Raw genomic sequence first — 15,955 nt, 5'->3', positions numbered from 1 at the left:
TCCAGGCTTCTCGTGCAAAGCCAATGCTGAATCCAATTTTTACCTTATCCTGAATGCCAGACAACTGAACCTTCTTGACCAACCTTCCATGTGGGACCTTGTCAAAGAGCTTACTAAAGTTCATGTAGACAACGTCCACTGTTCCTCCTCCATCTTTTCTGGTTACCTCCTGTAAGGCGTGACCTACCACATGACCTACCATGTTGACTATCCCCTAATCAATCCCTGCCTATCCAAATACTTGCGTGTCTGGTATCTCAAGATAACTTCAATAACTTACCCACTACTGATCCCAGATGATAATTTCCTGGATTATTCTTAATGCCCTTCTTATCCAAAGGAACAATGTTATCCTCCAAACCTCTGGCACCACAGGCCTGCTTCCTCTCTTTGGGGTACTGCTGTGTTGGGAAGAGTATCAGATTCAATGGGTTCACCGAGAGACGAGTCTGGACACAAGTGTTACAATCACACGTAACTTTAATTAACACATGGGAGACAAACAGGGGAGAATGTTAAACAGTACACGATCACTATTTCACTTAAGCAATGATATAGACATTGACCTTGGACATGCTGACATTGGAGTATACATGCCACAAACAGGGAGTCTTGCACACACCCGGCTCCCTGTACAAATGGGATTGCAGCTCTCTGCAAGTATCGATCTATCATAATACTATGGCTCAGCTTCAGTGTAATGTACACCTTACCCATGACGCTTCCAACAACGTCCACATTAGCGACCTGGCCGGGTCTTGGACCATGAGGCAGAGTGAGAGAAGGTGATGTGCGTTGGTGTTGTATACAGTGCTACTCTGTGCATCTGGCCAATAATGACCCGAGGTGATTTAAATTAGCCAGTGGCAAGGTGCGCACTAATGAATGGCCGAATCCAACTTTGATTGACAGGTGATGTGATTTCCGAATAAGTTTCAGATGGGGAGGACTTGTGACCACCCACAATATTCCAGACAGGCAAGAAGGTCATGTTCCCACCACACACAACATTCCATCCCTCAGAAAGTTTCATTACTCTGCAATCACTACAAAGACAATCAATAAATCTATGTATATGTTATAAGTATATTTAAAAAAGAACAAAAAGACAATTGTTATGGGCCCAGAGGACCCCAAAACCCAGCAGCAATACAAGTCCACCAAAACAAATCGTTACTTAATCAAAAGGTGCTTTTAATTTTCTTTAAACATAAAAACAGTATCAAACTTTAACTTATTACTATTTAACAACCTCCTTCGAATTTTAAATGCACGTGTATGTAATGTGTATATGTTCAGGAAATTCTTTGATTCACAGTCCAATCTCACTTCTCACTCCTCCAAGTTCACTGGTATCAGGCAATTCTTATACTGTGCACAGAATTTAACATGAATCTTCACCAGGCTTTGGTGCTTAAAGTTAAATGGTTACCACTCTTGTTGGTTTCAGAGAGAGATTTGTTGCTCGTTGGACACACACAAACTGATTTACTTCCATCGGCCACTTCAGTGTCTTCCGAAGAAACGTGCCCCATCATGGGTTTTCCAAATGATGACCTTTTTTTTCCAAGTCACCACAGAGTTTCCTCTTGTTTCTCATATTTTAGCCAGTCACTTCCTCTTATAAAGACCACAAGGGTTTTCAACAGACTAAAGTTAGAACTCACAACCCAAAAGAAGCCACTGTAGAACTCCAACTGATATATCCCTTTTTTTTTCTCTCTCTCTCTGAAAGACTGTTTGGTCTTTCTCTCTCTCTCTCTCTCTCTCTCTCTCTCTCCCCCCCTCTCTCTCTCCCTCTCTCTCTCTCTCTCTCTCTCTCTCTCTCTCCCCCTCTCTCTATCTCTTTCTAAGCCTGTTTGGTCTTTCTCTCTCTGTTTCCAAAACCAAATGGCCTTCTTGCAGGGTTCCAGACCCAGTCTTTGAAAGATCTGATCAGCCTCTGAGCGTGAAGTTTCATTTCTTCCCGCTTTTGAAGTTCCTTAGCAAAGCATTTCCAAAATAGTTTTGAATTGTCTTTGCAAAAGCCTCAGTATCTCACTTTCAGCAAAGCTCTTGCATTTTAAAAGAGATCTGTTTTGTGAAGTGTTTATGACCTACACAAAACCCCCACAATCTATTTCCTTTTATATATAATATATAACATAATTTAACCCGCCATGAGGTGTTTGTTTCTGTTAATGGGAGGGCTAGGGTGACACGGTCATTGTGAAGAGCTTGAGGAGATTCGGTACGTCACCGAAGACTCTCAAAAACTTCTACAGCAGCACTGTGGAGAGCATTCTGGTTGGTTGCATCACTGCCTGGTATTGAGGCACCAAATCACAGGACAAGAATAAACTCCAAAGGGTTGTTAACTTGACCTGCAACATCACAGGCACCAGACTTCACTCCATCGAGGACATCGCTGTGAGGCGGTGTCTTAAAAAAGCAGCCTCTATCCTCAAAGACCCCCCACCACCCAGGCCAGGCCCTCTCCGCTCTGCCACCATCGGGGAAAAGGTACAGGAGCCTAAAGATGAGCACTCAGTGGCACAAGGACAGCTTCTGTCCCAAAGACACTGCCTTACTTTTCGTGCCCTATTATTATTTTTTTATATTGTTGTTGTAAGATGGTCCATAATAGGAATGTTTGCTGCAAAACACCGAATTTCATAATAATAAATTCTGATATACCCATACATTTTTTTTGTTCTTTGTAGCCATTATCGTTGGGGCAACTGTGGGCTCTCTGCTGGGTCTGATCCTAATTGGCATCTTGCTGTCCTTCATCATCCATAAATCCAGGCAAGGTAAAGGGAGGTAAGTGTCCTTGCTCAATCGGTATTGATGGGATTTAAAGAAACCAGTGGTGCCCAATCTACCCCACCACTGACGAGTGACATTAACCGCACTGAGCGGTAAAACACAGGATTCTGTTGACACCGTGGTTGAAGTAAAAACACACAAACGCTGGAGAAACTCAGCAGGTCAAAGAGTGCCTTTATGTAGCAACGATAAAGATACGTCACTGACATTTCGGGCTCGAGCCCCTCATCAAGGTCTGGGGGGAACATGAGAGATGTCCGAACCATGTGTTACCCCACTGAGCAGTGTAATACCTTGCACTTTTACATTTGGAATTCCCTTTCCACACCTTAACACCTCCCCATTCAGGTTACTTTTGTGTCTTTACTCAACAGGTTATTCCAGTGGGAAGAGTTTGAAGCAATTTACCTTCGGTTTTTTTTAGAAGAGGCCATTGAACCATAAATCAAATCTAATTGCAGTACATGAAGTTCATAGTTAATGAAGGAAAGTTCCTCTTAATTATATCCTGCTCATGGAGCAGCAGAATTTTCTTCCTCATGATCTGCCTTTGGCCAGTGTGGTGGAATGTGCTTAAACCTTGTATCAGGTTCTTGCTCTCCATGCCTAGGGAGTGTTTCGTGGGATGCTGTGGAGCAGGGCCAGATTAAGCTAGTTCGGGGCCCTAAATTAAAAAAAAATACACTGAAATACACTAAAAATATATTAAAACATTTAGTAGTTTAAAAGCGAGAATGAAAGAGGCCCTAAATTTAAAAAAAATACACTGAAATACACTAAAAATATATTAAAACATTTAGTAGTTTAAAAGCGAGAATGAAAGGGGCAAGTTGGAGACCATATGCTACAGGAAGCTAAATTCAGAGGAGTGAGATAACCTCAAATCAATAAGTCATTGCAAATGCAACCTCGCACATATTACGAATGAATACAAACTTATGTAGATGAAGCAGGTTTCAAATGGGGGCTGGCATCCGGGCAAAGGGGAAGAGGTGGCAGAACGAAGGACAAAGGGTAACTGAAACCCCAGCAAAGGGGCTTATCAGATGCTCTGCACATGGCTGGACACCTACCTGGCCATCAGGACCAGCGCCCACCCCTGCGGTATCATGGGGGCCCCCTGCTCTTGCTCCAGGGATGGGAGCATAGGCCAGTCCACCAAAATGTTGGCTTTGAATAAAGAGGGGGACAGTTGCCTGAAAGACGGCATCTACTTGGAAGATTGCATCGAGGACCCCAAGGACAGTGCCAATGCAGATTCACCCGGTAAGTGAAAGTAATGGCCACAGTGTTGCATCAACAGCAAGGAGTATCTTTAGCTTGATATTTTAGTTTGAAATATCGCAACCTATTCTTAAAAATAAACTGCTACATTTTTTTACAAGTATTAACACAGAATCCTTAATGAATGGACTTGAATTGCAGACCTTATGGTATAAATGCGTAACCCTGATTCAGAATTCTGAGCTGCAGAGAGATCCATCTTGGCAATTGGTTTGGAGGTGAAGAAACTGAAGTGTAATTGAGTAAGGATCTGTCAGGGGAATTGAGAGAGGTGGGATTGCATATTTAATATTCACCATTGCCATTGGATTTCTCACTGATTTATGACTCAGGGTGCAACATTAAAAATTAAAATAACAATTAAATTAAACAATTTCTCCATTTCATTCTCACTTAAAGCAATTTAATTATAATCCAAATGAAGATTTCAGTTAAACTAGTTTTTAGTTAAACTTTCAGATCATGAGAATGGACTTGTTGATTCTTTTACATCCGCACCTTTCTCTTAAACATTTATTATCCGTTCTTTCATTGGGGGTGCTATAATCATCTAAAAATAACATATATCTCAGTTAGCTCCAATAGCTCAGTGGTTAGAGAAATGGCCTTGTAATTCAGGGTTCGCTGGGGCCTCGTTTCTGCAACAGGCGCTGGACAAAGTGGCAACTCTTTGCCTGCCTTACAGTAATCAAAGTTAAAGAAAAAAGGAAAGAACTCCTGTTGTTTGCTGTAGAAGGTGGGGTTTTTGCAAGACGTGAGTCACATGCTCTCTTTGGAGTTTCAGTTGGAAAAGAGAGAGAGTTAACAGCTCAGTCGGTCAGTGTGTGGGGCACTGACAACTGAAAAGTGTAATAATCCAGGAGAAGCTGTTTGAAACTGATGAAAGCAAGTTCCAGAGCAGTAGATGGCTGGAAGTGCTATCTGTCTGATGGTTCTCTTGAAATAGAGGAAGGAATAGAACTCTGTGGTAGCTTGAAGGAAGAGGCTACCATCTAGAAGACCCTGATGGGGCAAGTTTCATCAACGAGACCCTGAGGTGACTAGTGGTGGTACCTCAGTTGTGGAAATCCTGGAGCAACAGATATCTCTCCCTGCAAACCCTTCAAGAACTTTCCTGAGCAGTAAACATATAACTTTCAAGCATCAAGCCTGGTGAACTTTATACATGTTAAATTCTGTGCACAGTATGGTGATTGCTTGCAACCAGAGAACTTGGAAGAAAGAGAAGTGAGATTGAACTGTGAACCAAAGAACTTTTCTTGAATTTACACACACAATACATACACATATGCTTAGAATTAGAAGGGGGTAATTTGGGTTAGTATAGAGTATAATATAAGAATAGAGTTAAGTTAAAGTTTGATTCTATTTACATGTTTGAAGTTAATTAAAAATAACTTTTGTTTTGAAAGCCACTTGTCTTGGTGAATGTTATTGCTGCTGGGTTTTGGGGTCCTTTGGGCTTGTAACACTATCCTGGGACTATTTGATGACAGTTGATGGGGCTTTATTCCATGACTAATCCACTCTTTTTTTTCTAGTATAAACTTTTAATTTTAAAAAATGTAGACATACAGCACGGTAACAGGCCATTTTGGCCCACGAGCCCATGTCGCCCAATTACACCCAATTGAATGGTGGGAGAAAACCAGAGTCCCCGGGGAAAGCCCACGCAGACACTGGGAGAACGCACAAACTCCTTACAGATAGCATGTGATTTGAATTCAGGTCCTGATTGTTGGTGCTGTAACAGTGCTGTGCCAACCACTTCGCCCCATAGTATACGGGATGTTTTTGTTCTCTTTTCTAATCGATGCTGTTCCTGCATTGGGAGCATGTGACACGACAGTATAAAGGAGCTTGACTTAAGAAATAAGAACAGGAGTCGGCCATCCGGCCCATCAAGCCTGCTCCACCATTTAATGAGATCACGACTGATCTGATGATCGGCTCATCTCTGCCTACCTGCCTTTCCTTAATTCCTTAATTCCCTTTATTTTGTAAAAAATCTATCCAACCTTTTCTTAAATGTATTTGCTGAGGTCGCCTCCACTGCTTCAATAGGCAGTGAATTCTATAGATTCACCACCTTCTGGGAAAAGCAGTTCCTCCTCATCTCTGTCCTATTTCCCCTAGTTCTAGTCTCCCCCACCAATGGAAACAACTTACCTACCTCTATCTTATCTATGCCTTTCAAAATTTTATGTTTCTATAATATCCCCTCTCATTCTTCTAAATTCCAGCGAGTACCGTCCCAGACGACTCAATCTCTCCTTATTGGTTTAACCCCCGCCCCCCATATCTTTGGAATCAACCTGGTGGTTCCCTGCTGGTAGCACATGGGGTAACAGCCCTCAGTAGTTGCTCCAAACCTTTCTAATTCTTCCAGCTCCCATAGCCTGCTTCCAAAGTTATTTTCTCCTTTTTTTTCTTAGAATTCTTCTTAAACAAGTTTATTGTAGCTGCACGAGCTGCCAAGGCTGGGATTAAAGAATTAGAAGCCTCTACCTCTGTGGAATTGATCTCTATGGTCCTGGAATTTCTCAGAGAACTGAAGAATGACACTAAATAATCCAGATGCAATGGAAAAGAAAGTAAAACATCTGTCACCCAGGTTATTATTAAATTGGATGAACTACGTACGGGTCATTATTGAAACTCGCAGTGGGAAAGTTGAAAAATCAGCTGGATTTCTGGAAGCTCTGCTTCAGGACTTGCAACAAAATAATAGTGAATTAAATAGGTCTAATGCCATTTCACCGAAGAAAGTAACAGATTGGGAGCTTAGGAGCAGAAGAAATAACTTAAGAATCAATGGAATAAAAGAAAAAACTGAATCTAGCCAACTTACTGAATTCTTTACCGAGTTTCCAGGAGTGCGAAGATCACTGATTTCCAAACCGGCTCATAGTGGTAAACCTCGCTCAATTATTATCTGCCTACATCGCTTACAGATCAAAGATCAACTCCTATGAGAATCCTGGACTAGTGGGTCGTTGCAGCATTATGTGTGGAAAATTTGGATTATTGACGACTGCCCTGCGGATGTTATGAATGAACGCAGTCAATATAAAGAAGTCATGTCTCAACTTTAAAAAGACAGTTTCAAACCTTTTATTGCTTGACTTCGCATCACCTTGCCGGACAAGTCTAGGAAATGGTTGAGTTCCCCTAAGGTTGCTCTGGAAGAATTCCCCTCTGCTTCAGTTGTTCAGTGAAGCGCTGATATTTTGTGATTCACTGTAAATCTTTCTGATAGTTAGTATTCAGTTTTTGTTTGACCATTTTAAATTTGTTTGAATAAGATTCTCTTTGGAATCAGGTTATATCTTTTTTTTGACCATCTATTTTTGGGGAGTCCTGTTCTGTTCCTGTTTCTGTTCCTTCTATAAGATTGTTAATGTTTCATTAACCCTAACCCTAATGTTTAATTTCCCTTTTAATGCTTTTAGAACTGTTATGAGCCCATAGGACCCCAAAACCCAGCAGCAATACAAGTTCATCAAGACAAATGTTTACTTAAACAAAAGTCATTTTTAATTTTATTTAGACATAAAAACAGAATCAAACTTTAACTTATTACTATTTAACTTAACCTCCTTCTAATTCTATGCGCATGTGTATGTAATGTGTATATGGTCAGGAAAGTTCTTTGCTATATTAGTCCAGACATTCACTTCTCACTTCTCACTTCTCCAATTTCACTGGTATCAGGCAATTCATATACTGTGCACAGAAATGAACATTTATGAATTTTCGCCAGGCTCTGGGTCTTAAAGGTTACCGCTCAGGAAGGTTCTTGTTGGTTTGAGAAGCTATTTGTTGCTCGTTGGACACGCACAAACTGCTTTCCTCCAATCAGCCACTTCAGTGTCTTGCCAAAAAACCTTGCCCCATCATGGATTTTACAAATGATGACCTCTTTTCTTCCAGGTCACCACAGAGTTCCTCTTGTTTCCCTTATTTTAGCCAGCCACTTCCTCTTGTTAAAAACCACAAGGGCTTTCAACAGGCTGAAGTCAGATCTCACAGCCCATCTTCAAAACGGGGTTTTCAACAAGCATCCAGCTGTCTCAAAAGCCACTGTAGAACTGACTTCTCTCTCTCTCTCAGAGAAGAATCCTGTTTTCTTTCCTCTCTCTCTGCTTGTAAAAACCAGAATCCCTCCCAAGGTTCCAAATCCAACCCTTCAAACATCTTTATCAGCACTTGTTCCATCTGCACCTACTTCTGAAGTTCCTTCCAAAGCAGATCTATTGTCTTTTGTAGAGCCACTGGTGCCTGAATGTCTGGCCTCAGCAAAGCTCTTGCATTTTAAATGAGACGTGTATTATTGCTCTGTTTGTGAAGTGACCTACCCTGAACCCCCACAATCTATCACTTTTAAAAACATATTTATAAATACTATATAATATAACCTGTAACAGAACTAACAATTCTTTATTAGTTAGGACTTCCTTTAAGGTTATTACTTTGAAATACTATAAACTTTGTTCATAATTTCAACTTTGGCAATATTCCCATTAGTATACATTTTTTTTTGTCCTTGCTGTTTTCTTTCCAGTCAAAATGTGTCGAGTTTTCTGAGGATGTATGATTTAGTTTTCCACTAATTAGGAACACTGCCAACAGAGAGATGTATGGGATGGTTGATGTTGTTGTTTTTGTTAGGATGGGATGGGGAGGGGGATTTAGTTTTACAGTGGGTTTCCATGTGAAGTTGTATTGGTTTGTCAAAGTTGTGGTAGTTTTTCTCATTTTGGAATGTTTATAATTTTACTGCTGATTAAATATATTGATCTTAACTTTGCTCTTTTTGTAATACAGGCAGTCCCCGGGTTAAATTCTAGTTTCGTTACCTAGGTCTGTCTTTAACTCAAATTTGTATTAAAGTCGGAACAAGTATTTAGTGGTCCTAAATTTCCAAGTATTTACAGGTCCTTATTTAGTGGCAGTTGGTCAAGTGTTTATCTTGCTATATTAGCATATTTAGTATATGATGGCAGGATATCCAGCATTGCCTGGGAAATATAGAGGCCGAAGCACTGAGGCAGGTCTGGTGTTGCCGTTCTGTTTCCCGCTGCCTGCTCCTTGCCTGTCTGGAAGCATCGACAGTAAGACGAGACTGATGTTCCGCTGATGTCTCTTGCTTTCTCCTTTGTCTAACTCTGTGGGCTTGTGACAAACTTCTGCCAATGTTGCTTCACTTTTTTGGACCTGCATTGAACTGGGTTTGGCCACTTGTTTTTTTTTTCTGAACGTACATTGACACACAGCCCTGTAAATAATTGAGGTGTCCCTGATATAAGTTCAATTTTTTTTTTAACTTTTCGAACTTCATATGACCTTAAAGGTTAAATTTAATGTGGTCATGACATTCAGCATCAAATGTTACAACAATTATAGTAGACAGTAATGCAAGACAGTGCTAGTAAACACTTGTATAATAAACAGTAATGCAAGTCAGTGCAAGCTGGTTAAAAAAAAAACACTTTTGAACTTCATATGACCTTAAAGGATAAATACAATGTGGTCATGACATTCAGCTTCAAATGTTAACCCTACCGAACCTCCTTGGACATTTCTAGAATGCTCCATATTGATTTGCATGGAAAACAGACCAACAGACAGACATACATGCACAAATATATATTAGATTTTTTATCTTTCAATGCATATAAAACACTTCCCAACACTAAAGCATCTTAAATATAATGATACAGTACATAATAGTGCAGCTCTGTACATAAGCAAATTTAAGATTGAACTCTAAGAAAACTCTATAGCCAGTCTTTGACTACAATATTAATGTCATAAAGTAAAAATAATAAATCACATCAGCTTTATTGGCAATTCAGTATTTTTTTTGACCAGCTTGCACTGACTTGCATTATGTCTACGATAATTGTGGTAACATTTGATGCTGAATGTCATGACCACATTGAATTTAACCTTAAGGTCATATGAAGTTCGAAAAGTTCAAAAAAAAATTGAACTTGTATCAGAGACATGTCAATTATTTACAGGGCTGTGCGTCAATGTACGGTCAGAAAAAAAAACAAGTGGCCAAACCCAGTTCAATACAGGTCCAAAAAAGTGAAGCAACATTGGCTGAAGTTCGTCACAAGCCCGCAGAGTTAGACAAAGGAGAAAGCAAGAGACATCAGCGGAACATCAGTCTCGTCTCACTGTAGATGTTTCCAGACAAGTAAGGAACAGGCAGTGGGAAACAAAATGGCAGCACCAGACCTGCCTCAGTGCTTATTTCCCAAGCAATGCTGGATGTCCTGCCATCATATACTAAATATGCTATATAAAAAGGATTACTTTGGCAAGGGGGTTGGGGGAGGGAATATATATGGATCATATTTTGTTTAGTATTCACTGTATTTTAAAATAAACAAACAGGAGAATTGAACCCTTGGAAGTGACTAGAAGGTGGCCAGTATTCTCGGAATGGCAGAAGAAAACCAAGAGGAAATCATTTAAAATTCAATTATACGATGTGCAACAAAATTAGAAAAATAAGATAACAAATATCACCATAATTAAAGAATCATTCCTAATAATAAAATAAACAATAAGAACAAAAAAAGTAAAAAAAATTAAAAAATGCCTTCCTCTAAGCAAGGTTGAAAATTGACATTTGTGAATCAAGTAACACCTTTGTTTATCAATAAAAATATTTTAAAAAGCAAAAGAGAGAAATTTCAAGACCCTTCAGCAAATGTTATCACTTTGAGTTTTAACAGTGCTAGTTTGGAGTACAGGTTTTCATCTCTCATCAAGGTCCTTGCTACCAAAATGAGCAGATAAGAGTTTTATTTGGGTGATATACAACATGGAAAATTGGAGCCAATTTTTACACCTGATTCAGAAGTTATCCAATTCAGTGGGGAATCACATAGGAGCAAATGGGTGGGTGAGACTGTGTTGGAGCGGGTAGGGGTCTGCAGAGGGGGGGGAGGGGAAGAGAGATGGAAGGCTCTGCTTTTGAATTTAAATTATACTCAACCATGCTTGACCTGGAAATTGGCACCATTCGTAATTAAGAGTTGTTTATAAATCAGACAACTTCAACCCAGGGACTGTCTATATTAGATTTGGGGGGGGAGGGGAGGGGGCTGTTAGAATATTTATAACTCACAAACCCTTGTTGAGATGCTTCCAACAAAATGTGCTTTTTTGACCAGAGCAAACCAAAACTCCTCTCTTCTTTGGTGTAGGGAACACAAAGCAAGTGATGCTCACAAAGCTTCCAGAGCCCTTTCTGTGGGTCAGCCAAACTCGAGTGACTCTCGCTCTGGTCACTGTCCAATTAGAACCCTTTCTGTGGGTCAGTTGAACAAAAGTGACTTTCACCCATTTTGGTCACAGAGTGGTCTTCTCATTCCTATATAACGAACAGGAGGAAATCAGACAGATTCCCTATATCCTCATTCCTTTAAAACTAACTTGAAGAAATCCGGCAGATAGTCTATAACCATGTATGAGACCAATCTAGCACAGTATTTCTTATTCAGAGAGCTCTTTGCTCTTATGCTTTCTCCATAAAATGGTACCCTGAGCAAAACTGTGTATTTAGCCTTAATCTGTTGGTCGCATGGTCTCTGCACCTGGGTTTTAGGAACACTGCCTTGCTTCTCTTCAAATGTATCCAAATTAGGAACGCAATGTCTTCATCCTTCCAGCTCAGTTTACCAAATAACTTTGGAAGGGAAGGGGGTAGAATTTGTAGTATAGTTTCAATTTACTTTTTAAAAATCTTTTTTCAATTAGCCACATGTTATAACTGATTAAATGATTACTTGATTTTTTTTTTGTTTGTTTGATTATTTTGTATGTACAGGTAGTCCTCAAATTACGACCTACTCAAGTTATGTCCACCCACACATATGACCGGAATTTTTAAAAAAATTCTGTAAATATGCTGAAATTCTTCATTAGTTGAAATTTTTTTTGAAAATTTGCTTTAATACTTTGTTAAGACGTGCAATTCCGACTTAAAACCAATCTGAGTTCTGACCAATCTTTTGGACCCAATTGCAATTGTAAGTTGAGGACTATCTGTAACAGACTCTCCTTAATACAGTTCCTTTCTCATATTACCTCTTTATACTTAGATAAATATGACCTACTTTTTTGTATTATTGTAAAATTTTTAAAAAAATTGAAACTGAACTTCCTCTGGCCCACCTCCATAGCCAGTACATTCTTCCTCAAGCAAGGAGACCAGAACTGTACATAGTACTCCAGATTTTGTAGTGGAGAGGGAGCTTTGCTCTCTATCTAATTCCCGCTGTTGCTCCCCTGAGAGTATCTCATGAATCAGAGTAAAATAATGTGACATTTTTCATCAGTATTCTAACGGTTCCTGATCTTGAAGTCCTGAGAACTGTGGATGTAGCAGCAGGAGAGAGAGGGAGAAGGTATTAATGCTGAGATTGTGATTCTATGGAATATCAATCTTGAAGCAGTAACCCATTGCACCAAAAGCCATTCTCCCTGTAAGAAATACCTCAGTGTTAAAAGTTTTATTGTTTTTTAACATGTCCTGCAAAAAAAAACTACTGGACAAATTCAGAGAGTTAAGCCACATCTGTAGAGGGAAATGGACAATGGTGTTAAAGGTTGAAACCCTGCTTCAGTCCTGACGGTTTCCCTCCGAGAAAGCTACTTGACCTGCTGAGTGTCTCCAGTAGTTTTTTTTTAAGTTCTAGATTCCATCATCTGCACTTTGTCTCCTCTGGGCCATCACTGCCTCTCTCTGTCATCCCTTCTAATTTCATAACACTGGACAACAATTCTTTTCAAAAGGTAAAAACACCGTGGTTAAGTGAAAAAACACACGAATGCTGGAATCTTTTCTCATGTGCCCCCCACACCTTGATGAAGGGCTTAAGCCCGAAATGTCGGTGATGTATCTTCACCTTTGCTACATAAAGGCACCGTTTGGCCTGCTGAGTTTCTCCAGCATTTGTGTGCGTGTTTTATTTTTCAATTCTTTTCAAAAGGTTTGCTTCCTAAAAAAAAATTGGGGATTATGATAGACAACTTCAAGCTAAACACAAAGATATTTCAGATTTGCTGTATTACGTCGGAAGTTGGAGAAACATTAAATTAACTTGTATTGAATTGAGCACGTTTAATCACATTATGACACTGACACATGGCGTTAGTTCAACTTATTTAATGTTTTGCCGTGGATTTTTGTTTGTACTCAACATCTGATGCCTCTCGTGTCAGTGTCCGACAATGGTCGGCCAACATTGATGGATTCCAGTCGCCCTGATACCGCTTTTCCATGGTTGTAATGTCCTGGTGAAACCTTTCACCGCGTTCGTTTCTGACGGCCACCGAAATCAGCCGGGAAGAAGTTTAAGTGCGAATGCAGAAAAATTAATTTTCAATGACGATTTGTAGGCTTGAAGTAGACAAAATTTGACAAGAAATCACAAAAATAGGTTATAGTCTTAAAAAATTGCACGTGATAGGAAGTTTTTAAGGTGATTTTCGCGATCAGCAGCCCAAAAATCAATGAAATACTCCCCGAAATGTTCAGAAAGAAAAAGTGTTATTGCCCAGTGTTCAACCAAATTAAAGATGTGCCTCCTCAGCTAGTGTCACAGTTTTTAATGCTCATCCAGATGACTGTTCCCTTGATTTTTTTCTTATCCACGTGTGTCCAGAATTAACTGGTGTCCAGACTTCTGAAATTTCTTATTTAAAAATTCTCCACCCTTCCTTTTCATTCTGTGCAACCCAACTTAGTATGTGGATGTACATCAATTTCTGTTCAATAATATTCCAGTGAAATGCTTTAAAACAAGTCAATGTTATTAAGTTCTGCAAGTTACCATTCACTGCTTTTATCTGTAATTCCAGCAAGCAGCGTGATCCTGGACTTTCATCAATGCATTCCTTTCCTTCATCATTCAAGTAAGTGGAAATTTTCCATTATCTCAATGATTCTGCCTCACTTCTCCTTTTCCCGAGCACTGAAAACAGTAGCTGAGAATTGACGCTGGCATTCGGAGTTGTATTGGCTTGTTTCTTCTGGATCTAGTGACTATGGCATCCTCTACATTGAGAACTCTCATCCAAATGATAAACTCCACACCTCAGTAGGAGAGTACTGTAGGTAGAGTACTGACCCAGCGACATTCTGTCTCTGTTGCTCACCTGAACCAATCTTTGAAAGCTTCTGGCTGAAGAAAGAATTTAAATTAAATTTAAGCATACAGCATGGGCACAGGCCCTTTCAGCCCGCCACTCAATTAACCTACACCCCTGTTACAATTTGAATGGTGGGAGGAAACCGGAGCCCCTGGAGACATAGGGAGAATATACAAACTCCTTACAGACAGCACAGGATTAGAACCCCGGTACTGGTCGCTGTAACAACGTTGCGCCAACTGTGATAGGGGAGGATCTTTAGCATTTCCTCTAAAGTCCTATTGTCCCTTGTGTTGGGGTTTAGCAATGGTTTGTTAAAAGGACAAAGCTTTATTTTTGCCCAACAGAGAGGGCCTCATGACAGTAAACCCTCACTCATGAGTTCAGAGAGTGCCACAGAAAGGACTCTGAAACTGTGATTGAAAGCTTAATTGGTTCCTCAGAGATTGGATCTAGACTGATTTACACCTGGTTCACGTATTGTGTCAGGTTGTTCATTAACTACAGCTCAGCGTTCAGCATCATCATCTCAGCAAAATGTCAGACCAAGCTAAAGGGTTTGGGACTCGGTCCATTCCTTTACAACTGGATGCTCAACTTCCTCATTGGCAGATTTGAGATTTATTGTTAGAGTACATACACGGTATCACGTCGAACCCTGAGATTCTTTTCCTGCAGGTGAGGCAGAAATACCACTCATTGGTTCATGTAAACAAATAAAGAATATAGAGAGGAAAAAAAAAAGCAATAAAGTGCACAAGACAGAGTCTTTAAATGAGTCCCTGGTTTGTGGTTGAGGGGTCTGGTGGTGGAGGGGGAGCAGCTGTTCCTGAACCTGGGGGTGCGAGTCTTGTGGCCCCGACAGCTCTTTCCTGACGGCAGCAGCGAGAACAGAGCATCTGGGTCTTTGATAATTGCTGCTGCCCTCCGACGGCAGGATTCCATGTTCTCGATGGTGGGGGAGGGCTTTGTGCTCAGGGGGTATTGGTGTCCCCGTACCAGACCTTGATGGAGCCGGTCAGCACACTTTTCACCGCACATCTGCCAGTGTTCTCGACGTCATTACCAAACCTCCGCAAACTCCTGAGGAAGTAGAGGTGCTGACGTGATTTCTTCACGTTGCCATTAGTGTGTTGAGTTCTCTGAGATAGTAATTCCCAAGAACTTAAATTTGCTCACCCTCTCCCAGTGGTCACTGGATCTTACCCCTCTTCCTGAAGTCAACAATCATCTCCTTGAGTGTGAGGTTGTTGTTAGTGCACCATTCGGCCACGTTTTCAATCTCCCTCATTTATTGTCATAAACACTGTACAATGTGCATATGCACCGAAATTCTTGCTGCATCTAAACAGGTACTTGTAAAGAAAACCTACAGTACAGTAAAACCCCTGGTATCCGGCACCTATTGGGATTGGCAGATGTCAGATAAGGGTATGTTTTAAATGCGTATTTTTAACCCATTTATTTCCCACGACTTTCTGGCCATTTGCTTGAATTCCGGATAACAGTGAGTTATCCCTGTTACTGCAGTAAACTAATTGAATTAAATTAAGAGAGAAAGTAAACACATAAGATAGATGATAAATATTCACTGTAATCCTAGCTCAAAAGAAAAAGTGACTGGCAGTAGTGCAGACAGTCGTTTTGTGAAATCTGAGCAGTCTATGAGTGACCAAGGGGAGATTCA

General features: G+C 40.3%; 1 protein-coding gene across 1 annotated transcript in view; it reads left to right on the top strand.

Annotated features, from left to right (window-relative positions):
* LOC138750839 (receptor-type tyrosine-protein phosphatase H-like) overlaps nt 1-15,955 on the top strand; it is a 132,441-nt gene that overhangs the window by 83,753 nt on the left and 32,733 nt on the right. The window contains exons 14-15 of the mRNA XM_069912976.1: nt 2,703-2,802; nt 13,978-14,031. Of these exons, the coding sequence (XP_069769077.1) occupies nt 2,703-2,802; nt 13,978-14,031 (154 nt within the window). The remainder of the gene's footprint in view (nt 1-2,702; nt 2,803-13,977; nt 14,032-15,955) is intronic.

The sequence above is a fragment of the Narcine bancroftii genome, unplaced genomic scaffold, assembly GCF_036971445.1.
Source record: "Narcine bancroftii isolate sNarBan1 unplaced genomic scaffold, sNarBan1.hap1 Scaffold_282, whole genome shotgun sequence".
NCBI classification, from domain to species: Eukaryota; Metazoa; Chordata; class Chondrichthyes; order Torpediniformes; family Narcinidae; genus Narcine; species Narcine bancroftii.
The sequence above is the reverse complement of the archived record's forward strand: the minus strand, read 5'-3'. Positions and strand labels throughout refer to the sequence as shown.